This window comes from Catharus ustulatus, chromosome 13, assembly GCF_009819885.2.
Source record: "Catharus ustulatus isolate bCatUst1 chromosome 13, bCatUst1.pri.v2, whole genome shotgun sequence".
Classification (NCBI taxonomy): Eukaryota; Metazoa; Chordata; class Aves; order Passeriformes; family Turdidae; genus Catharus; species Catharus ustulatus.
Window position 1 is genome coordinate 21,300,398 of NC_046233.1, and position 12,131 is coordinate 21,312,528.

Genomic DNA, 12,131 nt, shown 5'->3' on the forward strand with positions numbered 1-12,131 from the left:
GCTCACACTTCCGGTTTGGCAAATTTCGCAACTTTGTCCATCAGATAAGGTGCACTGTACTATAAGGCGCACTTCCGGGTTCGAGGGAAAATTTTAGTCAAAAGAGTGCGCCTTATAGTCGTGAAATTACAGTAATTTCACGAATACAAGCCGCAGCAATTTGACAAAAATTTTGGTGGAAACCCGGAAGTGCGGCTAATAGTCGGGTGCGGCTAATATATTAATAATTTTCTGACATTTACAACCCCAGACGTGCCAGCCAGAGTGCCGAGCCAAGCACCGGCCAGTAAAAGCCGGCATTTCGCAATTGTTACAGTGTTACCGTGTTGCCCTGGCTCCCTGCAGGCAGCACGGGGGGCGGGGAGAGAGGCGGGAGAGCTCTCTTTCCTCCTCTGCTGCAGCCCAGGGGAGGAGGGGGGGGGGGGCGCCGCCATTGCCGCGGCCCGGGGAGCCGACGGGGGGGGGGGGCGCCGCCATTGCCGCGGCCCGGGGAGCCGACGGGGGGGGGCGCCGCCATTGCCGCGGCTCCGGGAGGATGCAGGGGGGGCCGCGCCGCCATTGCCGCGTCTCGGGGAGCCGGCGGGAGCCCCGCGCCGCCATTGCCGCGGCTCGGGGGGGGGCGGGAAGCGCGCGCCGCCATTGCCGCGGCTCGGGGAGGAGGCGGGGTGCTTTGTCCGCGCCCGCCGCCGGCGCCACGGGCGCAGGAAAGCTCCGTCCCCGCCCGCCGCCGCTGCCGTAGGAGCGGGGGAAGCTCCGTCCCTGCCTGCCACCGCGGGGCAGCGCCGACCCGGGGTGACCGAGCCCAGTGGCAGCGGCGGCCGGCCCTGAGCGGCAGCACCGGGCTGGGCCACCTGGCCCCGTCAGCGGCCCCTAGCGGGCCGAGCCTGCACAGCCTTAGCTCAGCCAGTAAACCCCGCCCTGCCACGGTTCTGTTACTAATTGCACGCGGCTCCTCGCTGCGAACGACACAGCGGCTTATATTCGTGTGCGGCTTATCTATGGACAAAAACCAAAATATTTGCCAACACCCAGAGATGCGGCTTATACTCAGTGCGGCTTGTATTTGTGAATTTACTGTACTGTATTTGAATTTGGGTGGGAAAGATTTTTATATTTTAAAGGTTTCCTTTTAAAAACAGTTGTTCTGCATGGTGGGAGGAGGTATAAATACTTGTTTAGAGCCTTGCTTTAGCAGAGTTCTGAAGCGTAGCTTAAAAGGAAGCAGTTTGTTACTTGGGACTCAAGTTGTTTAGCAGGAAACAAATGATGTTTTAATAGTAATGTCAGGGTACAAGCTGAAAAAGGATTTATTGTGAGTGATAACACAGATTTTTCCACAACTCTAATTACTGCCAGCATTGTTTAATACTGGCAAGGGATATTTTGTGTGTGATGAGGGACAGTAAAATTCCTTCAACACAGCAACTATGTAAATGATGCTTAGCTGAGGCCTCATTTTGATCAAGGAGTAGATTTAATAACTACTTCTAACTATATTAAGGGTAAATGGAAAGTATATAAGATATAATAGATAAATGCATTTAGCATCTATATAAAGCTCAGAACATTCAGGGATATAATTATTGCAGAGGAAATTCAACACAAGCAAATGTGTATCAGCTCATTGGTAACAATCAAACTGAAAATTAGAAGCAGCTTCCAGTGAAAGCTTTGGGGCATCTTGCTAAAACAGACAGTAGGAAAAAATTATTCAGAGACTTCAGACAGAACTACAAACGCTCGTGAAAAACATTTCAAAACATGATTGAAAATGAAAATACTGTACACTGGCCCAAGACATTTTTGGCAGTTGTTCTACAACTGTTTATTTTTGCTTTGAGTTTCAATATTTTATCAGTGCAGTAATATCCAGTGAATGTTCCATGGAGAGGGGCACATATGCCTGCAGGGAAGAGAGAAGGAGCTGGATCCTTCCCATCACATCCCAAGCATCAGCATCTCTATTGCTGCCCTTGGGGGTTCTCACTCTTACTCTGAGACACATTTTATGCATTAGCAGTACAAGTTCCCAGAGAAACAAACAGTATATAGTTATGTAATTGGGGCTCAGGGGTCTAGAACCAGCCCTGATGAGGAGGGGCCACAGATGTGATCTGGATCCCTGTGGCAGCCTTGCTCCTCAGGAGCTGACTGGAGCCTCCACAGGATTTCAGATGAGAACTCATGGAATGGTTTGGGCTGGAAGGTGGGTTAAAGCCAATCCAGTCTATGGCAGGGACAGCTTTCACCTGGCCAGGCTGCTCCGAGACATAGCTTAGTCTCAGGTGGGAAAGTGAATATGTGAGAGTTTTTAGCCTGTAATGGAAGTTTTTGCTATAAAAGGTCACAAGTTGCTTGTGTGAACACCATGGTGGTCAGCTTTGTGTCCTGTGTGTGTCCATATTTGAGGGTAATGCTCATAAAGCTACTTTTCCTTCCTAAACTCCAAATAACAAACTCTGGGGGCTGTGTCAGGAGCAGGGAGGGTGAAGTTTTATTTTGGGATGGGTGAGGCAGGAGTAGGGAGGAGAAGCTGAGCATTCATCTCCTGTTTGAGTAGATGGTCTGAGACCTCCTGGGCAGGGATGTGTCCTTTGTCCCCTGTGGCCTCACCCAGAACTTCAACCACAAATTGCCTTTGCTCTGGTTTTCTAGAATGACTCAGTGGTGAAACTACTTAATCCTGCAGAGACCAACACGCTAATGATAAACATGAAAATACAGTGACTGGTAACAAATGGCTTTGCTTGATAGTGTATCTCAAACTCTTGAAGATAAATTCAGGCCCTCATTCCAGACAAATGATGTACTGTGTTTGGTATTGCTCAGGTGATCTGTTTGTTCCTCACAGCATGGACAGAACAGGAATCTCAGCAGAGAAAACTGGGTTTTGGGGACAGCTAGTTCTGTGGCTTTGCAGGTCATTGCTGCTGGCAGGCTATCAGTGTTCAGAGCACTCAGTACCACTGGACATTTATTGTGACAGCCCGGCCATGCTGAGGCCTGTGGAATTCTTCCCAGGCACTTCAGTGGGATCAGAGTCCTTGTCTTTAATACTTCCAGGTTCTGCAGTGGTTAGGATAATGATTTGGGCATTTTATGTCCAGTTCTTTTCACACAGTGACATCAAGTGACTGTACAAGTGTCTTGCTGAGATGACTTTGTAATGCTGGGGAGGACTCTGCTCTGGTGTGCTCAGTTCTGCCCTAATTACTGCATTTTTCTGATAAAGAAAAGCTTTTTTTAAAGTTAAAAGCTAAGGCTAAACAGCCTGTGCAGTTACTAACTCCTCACTTTTTAGTATTCAATCAATTGTGAAACATTTGAATTCATTCTGCTAAGACGCAGACGTGGGCAGACTTTATCCCACATTTACTCATCAGCCCAACTCCCATTGTTCCAGGGGAGAGCTGAAGTAGACTGAACAGAAGATATGTTGGCTAAACCAGTGTTTAACAGAAATCATGCAAATGAATCCATTATCTTGAATAAAACTGTGGAGCTGAGGTGAGTTTAGAACCAGAAAGTTGTTTTCTCAGTTATTTTATCCAGACACAACAATCCAAAAACTAGAACTGAATTGAAAGCTTGTCCCAACAAAAGCAACAATTCCATGCACTGAAAAGCTTCCTATTATTCTGTCTTCCTTGATCTGGATTGATTATCATCCAGGGAGCACCTTTCTGAATACCCGGGTAAGTAATTCCTCACTTTTCATGTGACCGGGACACTGTCAGACATCTGCAGAAACTGGAATTAGAACCAGAAGAATGCACCAAGCTGCCAAGCCTGTACATTCTCTTTCTCATATGCCACTGGTGATTGAGCTACTTGACCTTGCAATAAAGCTGTTTTATGGGATTCTTTATGGAATGGTGTTGTTTCCTTAGCAGGCATTTGTCATTTATGTGATGTATTGGTGGCTGTGACTTGCAATTCAGGACACACAAGTACCTTTTGATATTGTACTTTTCCAGTGCTCTGTCTTTGATGTCTGCTAAAAATGAAGCAGTACTTGAATCATTATAAAGTTTTCCTGGAAGGCAAGATACCTTTAGGCCATGCAGCAGAAAAAAAACACTCATCTAAATCTGGATATTTCTGAATTATCTTAATTTGTGCAAAAGAGAATTCAGCTTTCAAAGCTGACAGATACCTGTGATCATGTCAGTGCCTCTCAGGGTTGCACAGCTGTGTTTAAAGTATGAGTGCTCCAATCTAGGCCTCCAGTGTGGCATGGGGATACTTGCTCAGGAGCCTGACCTGTGCCACGAGCCCATGTGGGTTGGAGTTACAGGATCAAGCTCTCAGGGGAGGTTTTGGGAACCAAGATGTTTGGGAATGGCCAGCCCAGCTGGGTTCCCTGGAATTCACTGTGCTGGGTGGGGCAGCACCACATCAAGTGGAAGTTTATTTTATTATAGATTTTGTGAGATGAATCATGCTGGAGCACCTGTTGATGCTGGATCCCAGCCTTACAGACCAGTTATGTGGGGGAATGGGGAATTTTGGGTCCTTTGCTTCCCCTCTGGTTTCGTATTGCATTCCATGGCATCAGCACATACTGATGTGACTTGAGGGCTGTGGCTGCTCTGACAATTCTAAAAATTATCATCAAATTTACTTTTGTAAACCAAAGTGCACCTCTGCTAGACAGAATCAGGGAGTTGGTTTGGGTTGAAAAGGACCTTACAAACCACCTTGTTTCACCCCCTGCCATGGACAGGGACACCTTCCACTGTCCCAGGCTCTGTCCAACCTGACCTTGGGCACTGCCAGGGATCCAGGGGCAACCGCAGCTGCTCTGGGCACCCTGTGCCAGGGCCTCCCCACCCTCCTAGGGAGGAATTCCTTCCCATTGTCCCATCTCTCCCTACTCTTTGTCAGTCTGAAGCCAATCCCCTTGGTCTTGTAGCTCCAGGCCCTTTAAAATTGTTCCTCTCCATCTTCCTTGTTGGCTCCTTCAAGTTCAATGAGGTTGCAATTAGGTCACCCTAATTCATTTGTAAATCAGTTTGGACCAATGATCTCTTTCCTCCCTCCCTGGCTTTTTTATTTTATTTAAGTTTTGCAGCCTCTTTGGCAGCTTCTGCTCTCCTTGAGCTCCAGGAGCTACGTAGGTGCATCAGTAGGATTTGGCTGTCCACTGCCCCCTGTCCCTCTGGAAATGGGACAACTGGCCATGGAGCTGATCACTTGACCATGGCAAATGAGCTGCCCTCATCAGTGTGTTCTGGTGTATATTTAACTTAATAATGTGAGCAGATGGTCATTATATTGATTCATGAAGGAAGAGAGGAAGCTTGGCTTGGGAACGTCAGGGCTGAGTGCTGAGCATCAGAGCTGGGCAGGATGCAGGGAGGGAGGAAAAAAGCACATTTTTGTACTCTGTGGGATCTCCTGGTTTCATTTTTTGTTTAGTTTTCTCTTTTACAAAGTACCACCAAATAAAATCAAGTAGGGGTGACTCATCAGGCCTGTGGAAATGATCATTTCCCTGGAGAGGAGGCTTGCAGAGCACATGCAGGATGGTGCTGAAGTGTTTGTACTACTGGTGGTGCTAAAAAGGGGGGAGATGGGGAGGCAGTTGTCTGTCGAGTTATGAAACTTCTCACTCTGCTGTTGCTATTAAAGATGACAGCTCTCCTGCATGGAAAAGGTAACACTGGAGTAATAATTCTTCAGTAATTTTTTTGCAAAGAGCAACTTTATTTAAATCTCTTCCCATTGAGCAGGATATAACTAGAGATTGAAGCCAGAAGCTGACTGTATGAAATATTCAGCCACTCTCCTCATTAGCCAAACTAGGAAGTTCACAAATCCCCAACCTGCAGCAGCTCACAGGAACAGCTTGATTTGGTTCTTAATTCTGCAGTTTTCACAGGAGAAATGCTGTATACAGAGGAATATTCTCCTGAGCAAGAGCTTAATCTCGTGTTTAGGTTGCTGTTTCTCCTAGTTGCTGATTAGCTTTGCCGTCTTATCAGTTTATGTCATAGTATGTGACTATAAATTGACTTTGCAGTGAGGAGGGAATACGTTCGTCTTCACAGATGCTGCTGTTTCCATGGAGATAAAAGGACCAATGGCCTTTTCTTGGTTTGGACTGTACTACAGTGAGCAGGCAGAGATGGTGCATTCGAAAATGCAACATTTTGTGCTTTGATATTCCCATCTAAATATCAAATGAGAAAGAATATTATTTCTTCCTGGTGATGAAGTTGAATAATAAATACAGCTTTGGGACTTTTTCTGGAAGCAGAAAGCGAGCCCACCAGGAATGTGAGGACAGCGTGGCTGGTTTATGCTCGCTAAACCTCCTCTCTGGGAAAAACCTTTTGGCTTTGCAAAATATAACCCTGTAGAGCCTTTGGGTTTATCTGATGCAGTGTTTGATGCTGGTTACATCACCAACTGACTTATCCGTGATGTTCCACCGTGGCTGAACCTGAATGAGCATGCAAAAGCCGTGAATGTGATTTTGGTTTTTTACATTTTTTTTTTTCCTTGAGAAAGAGCTTTTCTACCTCAGATTGCGTGAAAGAAAATAAAAATACCAAGGCCACCCCCCCTTCAAGGATGGCTTGCAGAAGGTGTTATTTGTGAGTACCTTTTCCTTCTTCATCTGTCATCACAGCTCTGATTTCTGTGTTGAGGATTCCAGAAGTGGGAGTAGTGATCAGTTTATTGTTGGGTAGGTTTCTTTCCACAAACCATTTTTAGGGTGTTACCTTTTTTAGCAGATGAATGTTCTATATATTAAACATGTTTAGATGATGATGATGATTGTGATGATGATGATTGTGATGATGATGATGATGATGATGATGATTGTGCATACGGATATTTAAAAATACAGCATAATAAAGTGAGCAGTCTGGGTTTAGCAGGGAAAAACTTCACTTTGCATCCAAGCAGCAATGCAGGGTGCTAGGAATTCTGTCTGTGATGAGTCAAGGATCTCTCTTCCATTTTGTTTGAAGGCTTTGTCATATTAAAGTGCAATCTGTCTTTTCAGTACAGAAATACAAACAGCAGGACATGCAGTGCAACCTTGAGCAGTGTCATATCGAGGAGGCAAAACATCACTGTGATTTTGTCGTTACGTTTATGCCGATCAAAACATAAAGGTGCATTCATTGATTATTATTCCCTGGAGCAGTTTCTGGAGGGTTGAGGGCAGACAGAGGAGCTGATTCTCCTGTGGGCTGAGGAGCCCGTGGTGGGAGCTGAGCCCGTGGCTTGGGGCTCAGGGCTTGGCCACTCTGGAGGACGATGCTGGTGCTGGGATAGATGGAAAACATGGGTGGTTTGCTGCAAAAACAGGGATGGATGGAACATACAGGTGGTTTGCTCCAAATGGGACCAGACCAGGCAGGGATGGGCCCGTGGATATGTCCTCACTCCCAGTCCAGGGGCTTGGAATGGCTGTACCTCAAAACACTTCTGAACCCTGGTTAACCATCCACTCCCTTTAGGGTTAAATTTGGGGTTTTCAGAGCATTCTGCACAAAATACATGTAATTGTTATCCCTGGCCTCTTCCAGTTATTTTAACAGTGTCTCTGAGTGCCTCAGCAGCACCATCCACACACAGGCAGAGTAAATAAAACCATTCAAAACCCAACTCCTCAAATAGAGTAACAAAACAATATTAGAATCTGTCTTAAAGTTTTCTTGAGCTTTATATATTATGCTGAAGGGTTGAATGCTTAAGTTGAAATATTTTAAAATCAAAATAAATGCAGACCCTTTTGTAGAAAGTTGAAATAAGAAAACTAAACTTGGAGAACAGGTTGCAGCCTTCCAGGTATGCATGAATCAGCTTGAAACATCCTGCTGTGTGTTTATCCGTGGGAGAATAGTTCTGGTTGTGGTGGACTCCATTTTAATTTGGGTCCTGGGATTCTGTAACTCTCAGCAGGGAATGGATTTCATGCAGTGCTTATCATGTGGGGGTAAAGATATTTAATCCCTGTATGTTGCTGTCTTTAACAATGAGGTTGCAGTCTTACTTACAGACCCATTTTGTGCAGGATTTTCCTGTTTTGCTGCTTTTGGTATCTTGTACCCAACTCAGCATATTGCTGTAGAAAACATGAAGTGGATTCTGACCGCTACAATAATTCTGTGTTTTAACTCCTGTGTAAGAGAGATGGTGCTGGTTGTTTGAAAGTGGAAAATGTAAGCTGGGATTTTTTTTAAGAACTTACTCTTAATAACACACGTATATAGAAAACCTTCATGTTCTTTTAAAACTAAGGGTTCTCAATACTGAAAATGTGTGTTAAACTGTTATACACCAGCTCTTCAATGCTTGAGTAAGTTTTCAGATGAAACCTTACATATAATAACTCAGTCAATGTTCTTGTAATATATATACCAAAGATCTTTGCCATTGAATGTATTTTTTTAAGATAAAAATATCTTTTTCATCTTAAAGTGTAGAAAACCTGGTTGTTGCTGTTCTAAAGAAAGCTGAACACCAGTGTCACTCTACTTGGATTAGTGAAAGCATTTTTTTTCAGCTGCTGCACTGAATAGAACATATGTCAATGGAGCATTGTTTTAAGCAACAGGATTTGCCTTGCTGTAAATCTCTCACACTGTATCTGGGTAATTTCATTCTTTGTGTTTTGATATTTTTCCTCTTTCACAGCTGCAAATCCAGTATGTATAACTGGCACTGCTTAGCTGTGGGTTTGCTATGGTCATTGCTCTGTGAGATTATAAATGTGGCTGTGCCCTGTAATGGGAGTTGGGAGTTTCTTGAGGATATCTGGGACCTGATTTAATGATGTGGGACATACAGAAAAGGTCTGGTTAATATATCCACTTTCTGATTTAATCTAAAAGTTATTTTCCTTCTCTCGTGTCTCTGCTCTTAATTTCTGGGTTTGGACTGTGTGGGGTCTTTTCTACAGATTTTGGCAGCTCCCAGTAAGCACAACTGACACAAGTGCATGGCATGAGTCCTGCAAGTTATTCTATGTCACCCTGCAACATAGATGGGGTTCTAGTAAGACTTAAGAGGAAATTTTTCTAATTATAAGTGTCTACATATTAATAGTCTTAATTAAATTTACCCTAGTTCCAGCTAACCCAGGATTGGAGCAAACTCAGCAGGGATGCAGGAGGATCCCTCCTGCCTCTTTGTGTAGGCTGGTACTGCATTTTCATGAAACCAAAAAAAAGTTTATATTAATTATTTATAATTCTCTGTAATGCTAATAAGTGTTGTGTTCTAGGATGGGACAAAATAATGGCTGTTCTTTATTTAGTATGTTGGGCCTGTCATGGTTCCATTCTCCCAGGAGATGACAATTATTTGCAGGCCCTTTGATGGAGGAGAGGTCAGTGAGAGTGTGCCTGATGATTCCATTAAAAATCCAGCTGTGGGCACTTGGGTTGGGAATACACAAAGGGAAGCATTATTCCAAACAAGAACTCCCAGTCTGCTCTTCTGCTGCGCCGTGTACAAATGCTGCTATTAAATAATTTTGATGACAACCAAATTTGATGAATTCTGGAACAAAATCCAGTGGTCTGTACTCTGGACTGTGTGTGCTGCTGGTTTGGAACTGCAGGTTTTATTGAGCATCCGTGTAGCTGGTGAAAACATCTTTCATTTCTGTGACGATGAAATGGAATTCTAGAATGCTTTTAACTGAGTTCTGACTATTGCATTGAAGGGGAGGCAGAAATGGAAGGAGATGCCAGCAGAGTAGCTCTGCAACATATGACTGTGCTGTTTGTGATATGTGGGTGGTTTTTTGACTCTCAAACTATGTACAGAGTAATTACACTGGTGTTTACCTTCCAGGAGCTGTCCTGTTGCCTCCCTGCGATTTGGTGTGCTGTGCCCAAAGAGCTATTTTGTGCACAGGGAATGAAGGGAGGAGTTGTGGTTCTCCTGCAGTGTGTGGTGGTCTCTGCTGTGAACTGGAAGGTTTTTATGTATGAACCATAAAAGCAATAGCAGCATTTAATGTTGTGGGGTTGCCATCCAAAAGATTGTGTGCCAGGAACTTAATTAATAATAACAACACTGTGAAAAAAACATAATATTTTCTGTGTGCCACCACAGCCTCTCCTTGACGTGCCTGGCTGCTGGACATGCAGTGGGGTGAAATAAATGGGAAAAAAGAGAAGGTTTATCAATGCTGTTTCAAAAGCCAGAACCCTACTGCCCTGTGTATTTTGGGTAAAGAACAGTAGCAGTTTGTCCTTGGAAATGGGAATGTGTCTGTGCTTAATCACCTTGAACTGGCCACAGTCATAGACAGCTGCAGTCACACCTGGGCTGGGACAATGGGAGCTGCCATGAAAAGCTTCCTGCTACTTTTTCTGCTTTCCAAAAAGTTGTCATATGACATGGGTCAGAGTTTTCATTCTGGAGGCCCTTCTAGCAGGTTAATAAATCTGCTAATTAGCAAGCATTTAGCTGGAGTTGACGGGAGTCCATATTATTATGGAGGCTTTTACTGTTCATTACCTCTTTGCCTGTCCTTTTGATTATATTTCAGATATTGTTCCTCATGAAAGTAATGGTTAGATTTATTAAACAAGAACAGGACAGATTTTATTAGTTTTTAACTATAGTCTTTTCTAATCTCAGTTGCTGCCATAACTCTGGATCAAAATGAGAAATAAAATTTCAACTTGTAAAATAACTTTAGTCTTCAACAGGCTAAAACATTGGAAAATGCAAATATTCCTGTTAATAATTCCAGTCAAACAAACCATTCTTGGCTACCTCAGCTGACATGGAGTCAATGGGCTGAAATAGGGGCTGAATTTGTCTGTCCCTCCTGCTGCTCCCAGGCTGATTTTAGAAGGATGGGTGCACATGGGTATCCGAGGCAGGACAGCAGCCTGGGCTGGGATTATTTTTTCCACACATGCATTGCAACATGCACATTATGGAAAAATGTGCCAGAAGAAAGGGAAGAATCCTGGCAGATGGAGGGGAACAGATTGTTGTTTCAGAGCAGAGGAGGAGTGGTGAATGAAGTCGTGGCTCTGGGAGAGGGCAGCAGCAAAGGACACTGAAGGTTCTGAGCAGCTCCTCTCATCAGCCACATCATTAACTCCAGACAGACTCCTTCCAGCTCTGCTCCTGCTCCAATTTCCCTCAGTCTCAGGCTTTCTGTTTGGAAGCTCTTGTAGGAAAAGAGCTCTCAGAGAGTGATGGTTTTATAATTCTGACCCACTCTCAGGTTTGCACCTGCTGAAAATCCAACAGCAGTAGTATAAGCAAGGGTGGGTGGATGTCCTGTGCTCACCATGATGTTCTGTGCAGGGAGAGAGGACAAGCTGCCTCCAGGCTCCCAATCCTGCCAGAAGCATCTGCTGGCTCCCAGCACATTGTGAAAGCACAGGATAAGCTGTTAGAGCAAAAGCAATTCCAGGTTAACAGCCTCATGTTCTGTTCTCCCAGGTTGTTTAAAAGCCAATATTGAGAAAATTGTCTTATGAGTTTGGGAGACTTGTTGGGGATTGCAAGAGAAAATGAAAGAAAAAAATAAAAATAGTTGTGGCTTGATGTGATGACCAGTAATCAATTTCTGTTTATTTGTACATCTGAGCAAAGCTCTAAACCCAGAAGATTAAAAAGAAGCGTCATTTCTGTTTGCTGTTAAAATTAGTGGATTCTAATGGCAAACATAATGAGATTTGCACAGGGGTGAGAGGCACAGGCACACCTGCCTGGGGTCTGTGTGCTCCAGGAGGAGCTGGGTTTCTCCTGTTCTAGGGGAAAGAGATGTCGAGGGCTCGGGTCAGATTTGGCTCTGGTTTTACTGGTGGGCTCATTTGCTCTCACAAGATCCTTGTGTGGGGATTCACAAGGAGCTGCTCTCACAAGGGCAGAGCTGGAAGGAACTTGGCCTGAAAGTGGGAAATGGCCAAACTTCCATGTGCACTGGGTGTTGCAGCAATGGGCCAGAAATTGAAATTAGCAGAAGCAGCATTTGTCACTTCCATCCTTTGTCTTATGCTGGTACTGAAGTGCCTGTGCTCTCTTTGTAATCCTAAATCCTCCTCTGAAGAACATCAGCTACAGATATGGAAGCATCTTCTGAGTATCTGTGAGACTGTGAACAGAAGTGACTAATTCCTCCTCCAAATGAT

General features: G+C 44.4%; 1 protein-coding gene across 11 annotated transcripts in view; it reads left to right on the forward strand.

The window, feature by feature from the left end:
• IQSEC1 (IQ motif and Sec7 domain ArfGEF 1) overlaps window positions 1–12,131 on the forward strand; it is a 297,552-nt gene that overhangs the window by 109,802 nt on the left and 175,619 nt on the right. For 2 of the 11 annotated variants that reach the window (XM_033071504.2, XM_033071500.2), the window contains exon 1: window positions 6,097–6,602. The exons of the other annotated variants lie outside the window; for them this stretch is intronic. In XM_033071504.2, coding sequence (XP_032927395.1) covers window positions 6,580–6,602 — 23 coding nt within the window. In that variant the 5' untranslated portion in view covers window positions 6,097–6,579. Of the gene's footprint in view, window positions 1–6,096; window positions 6,603–12,131 lie in introns of those variants that run through there. 11 annotated transcript variants of the gene reach the window in all.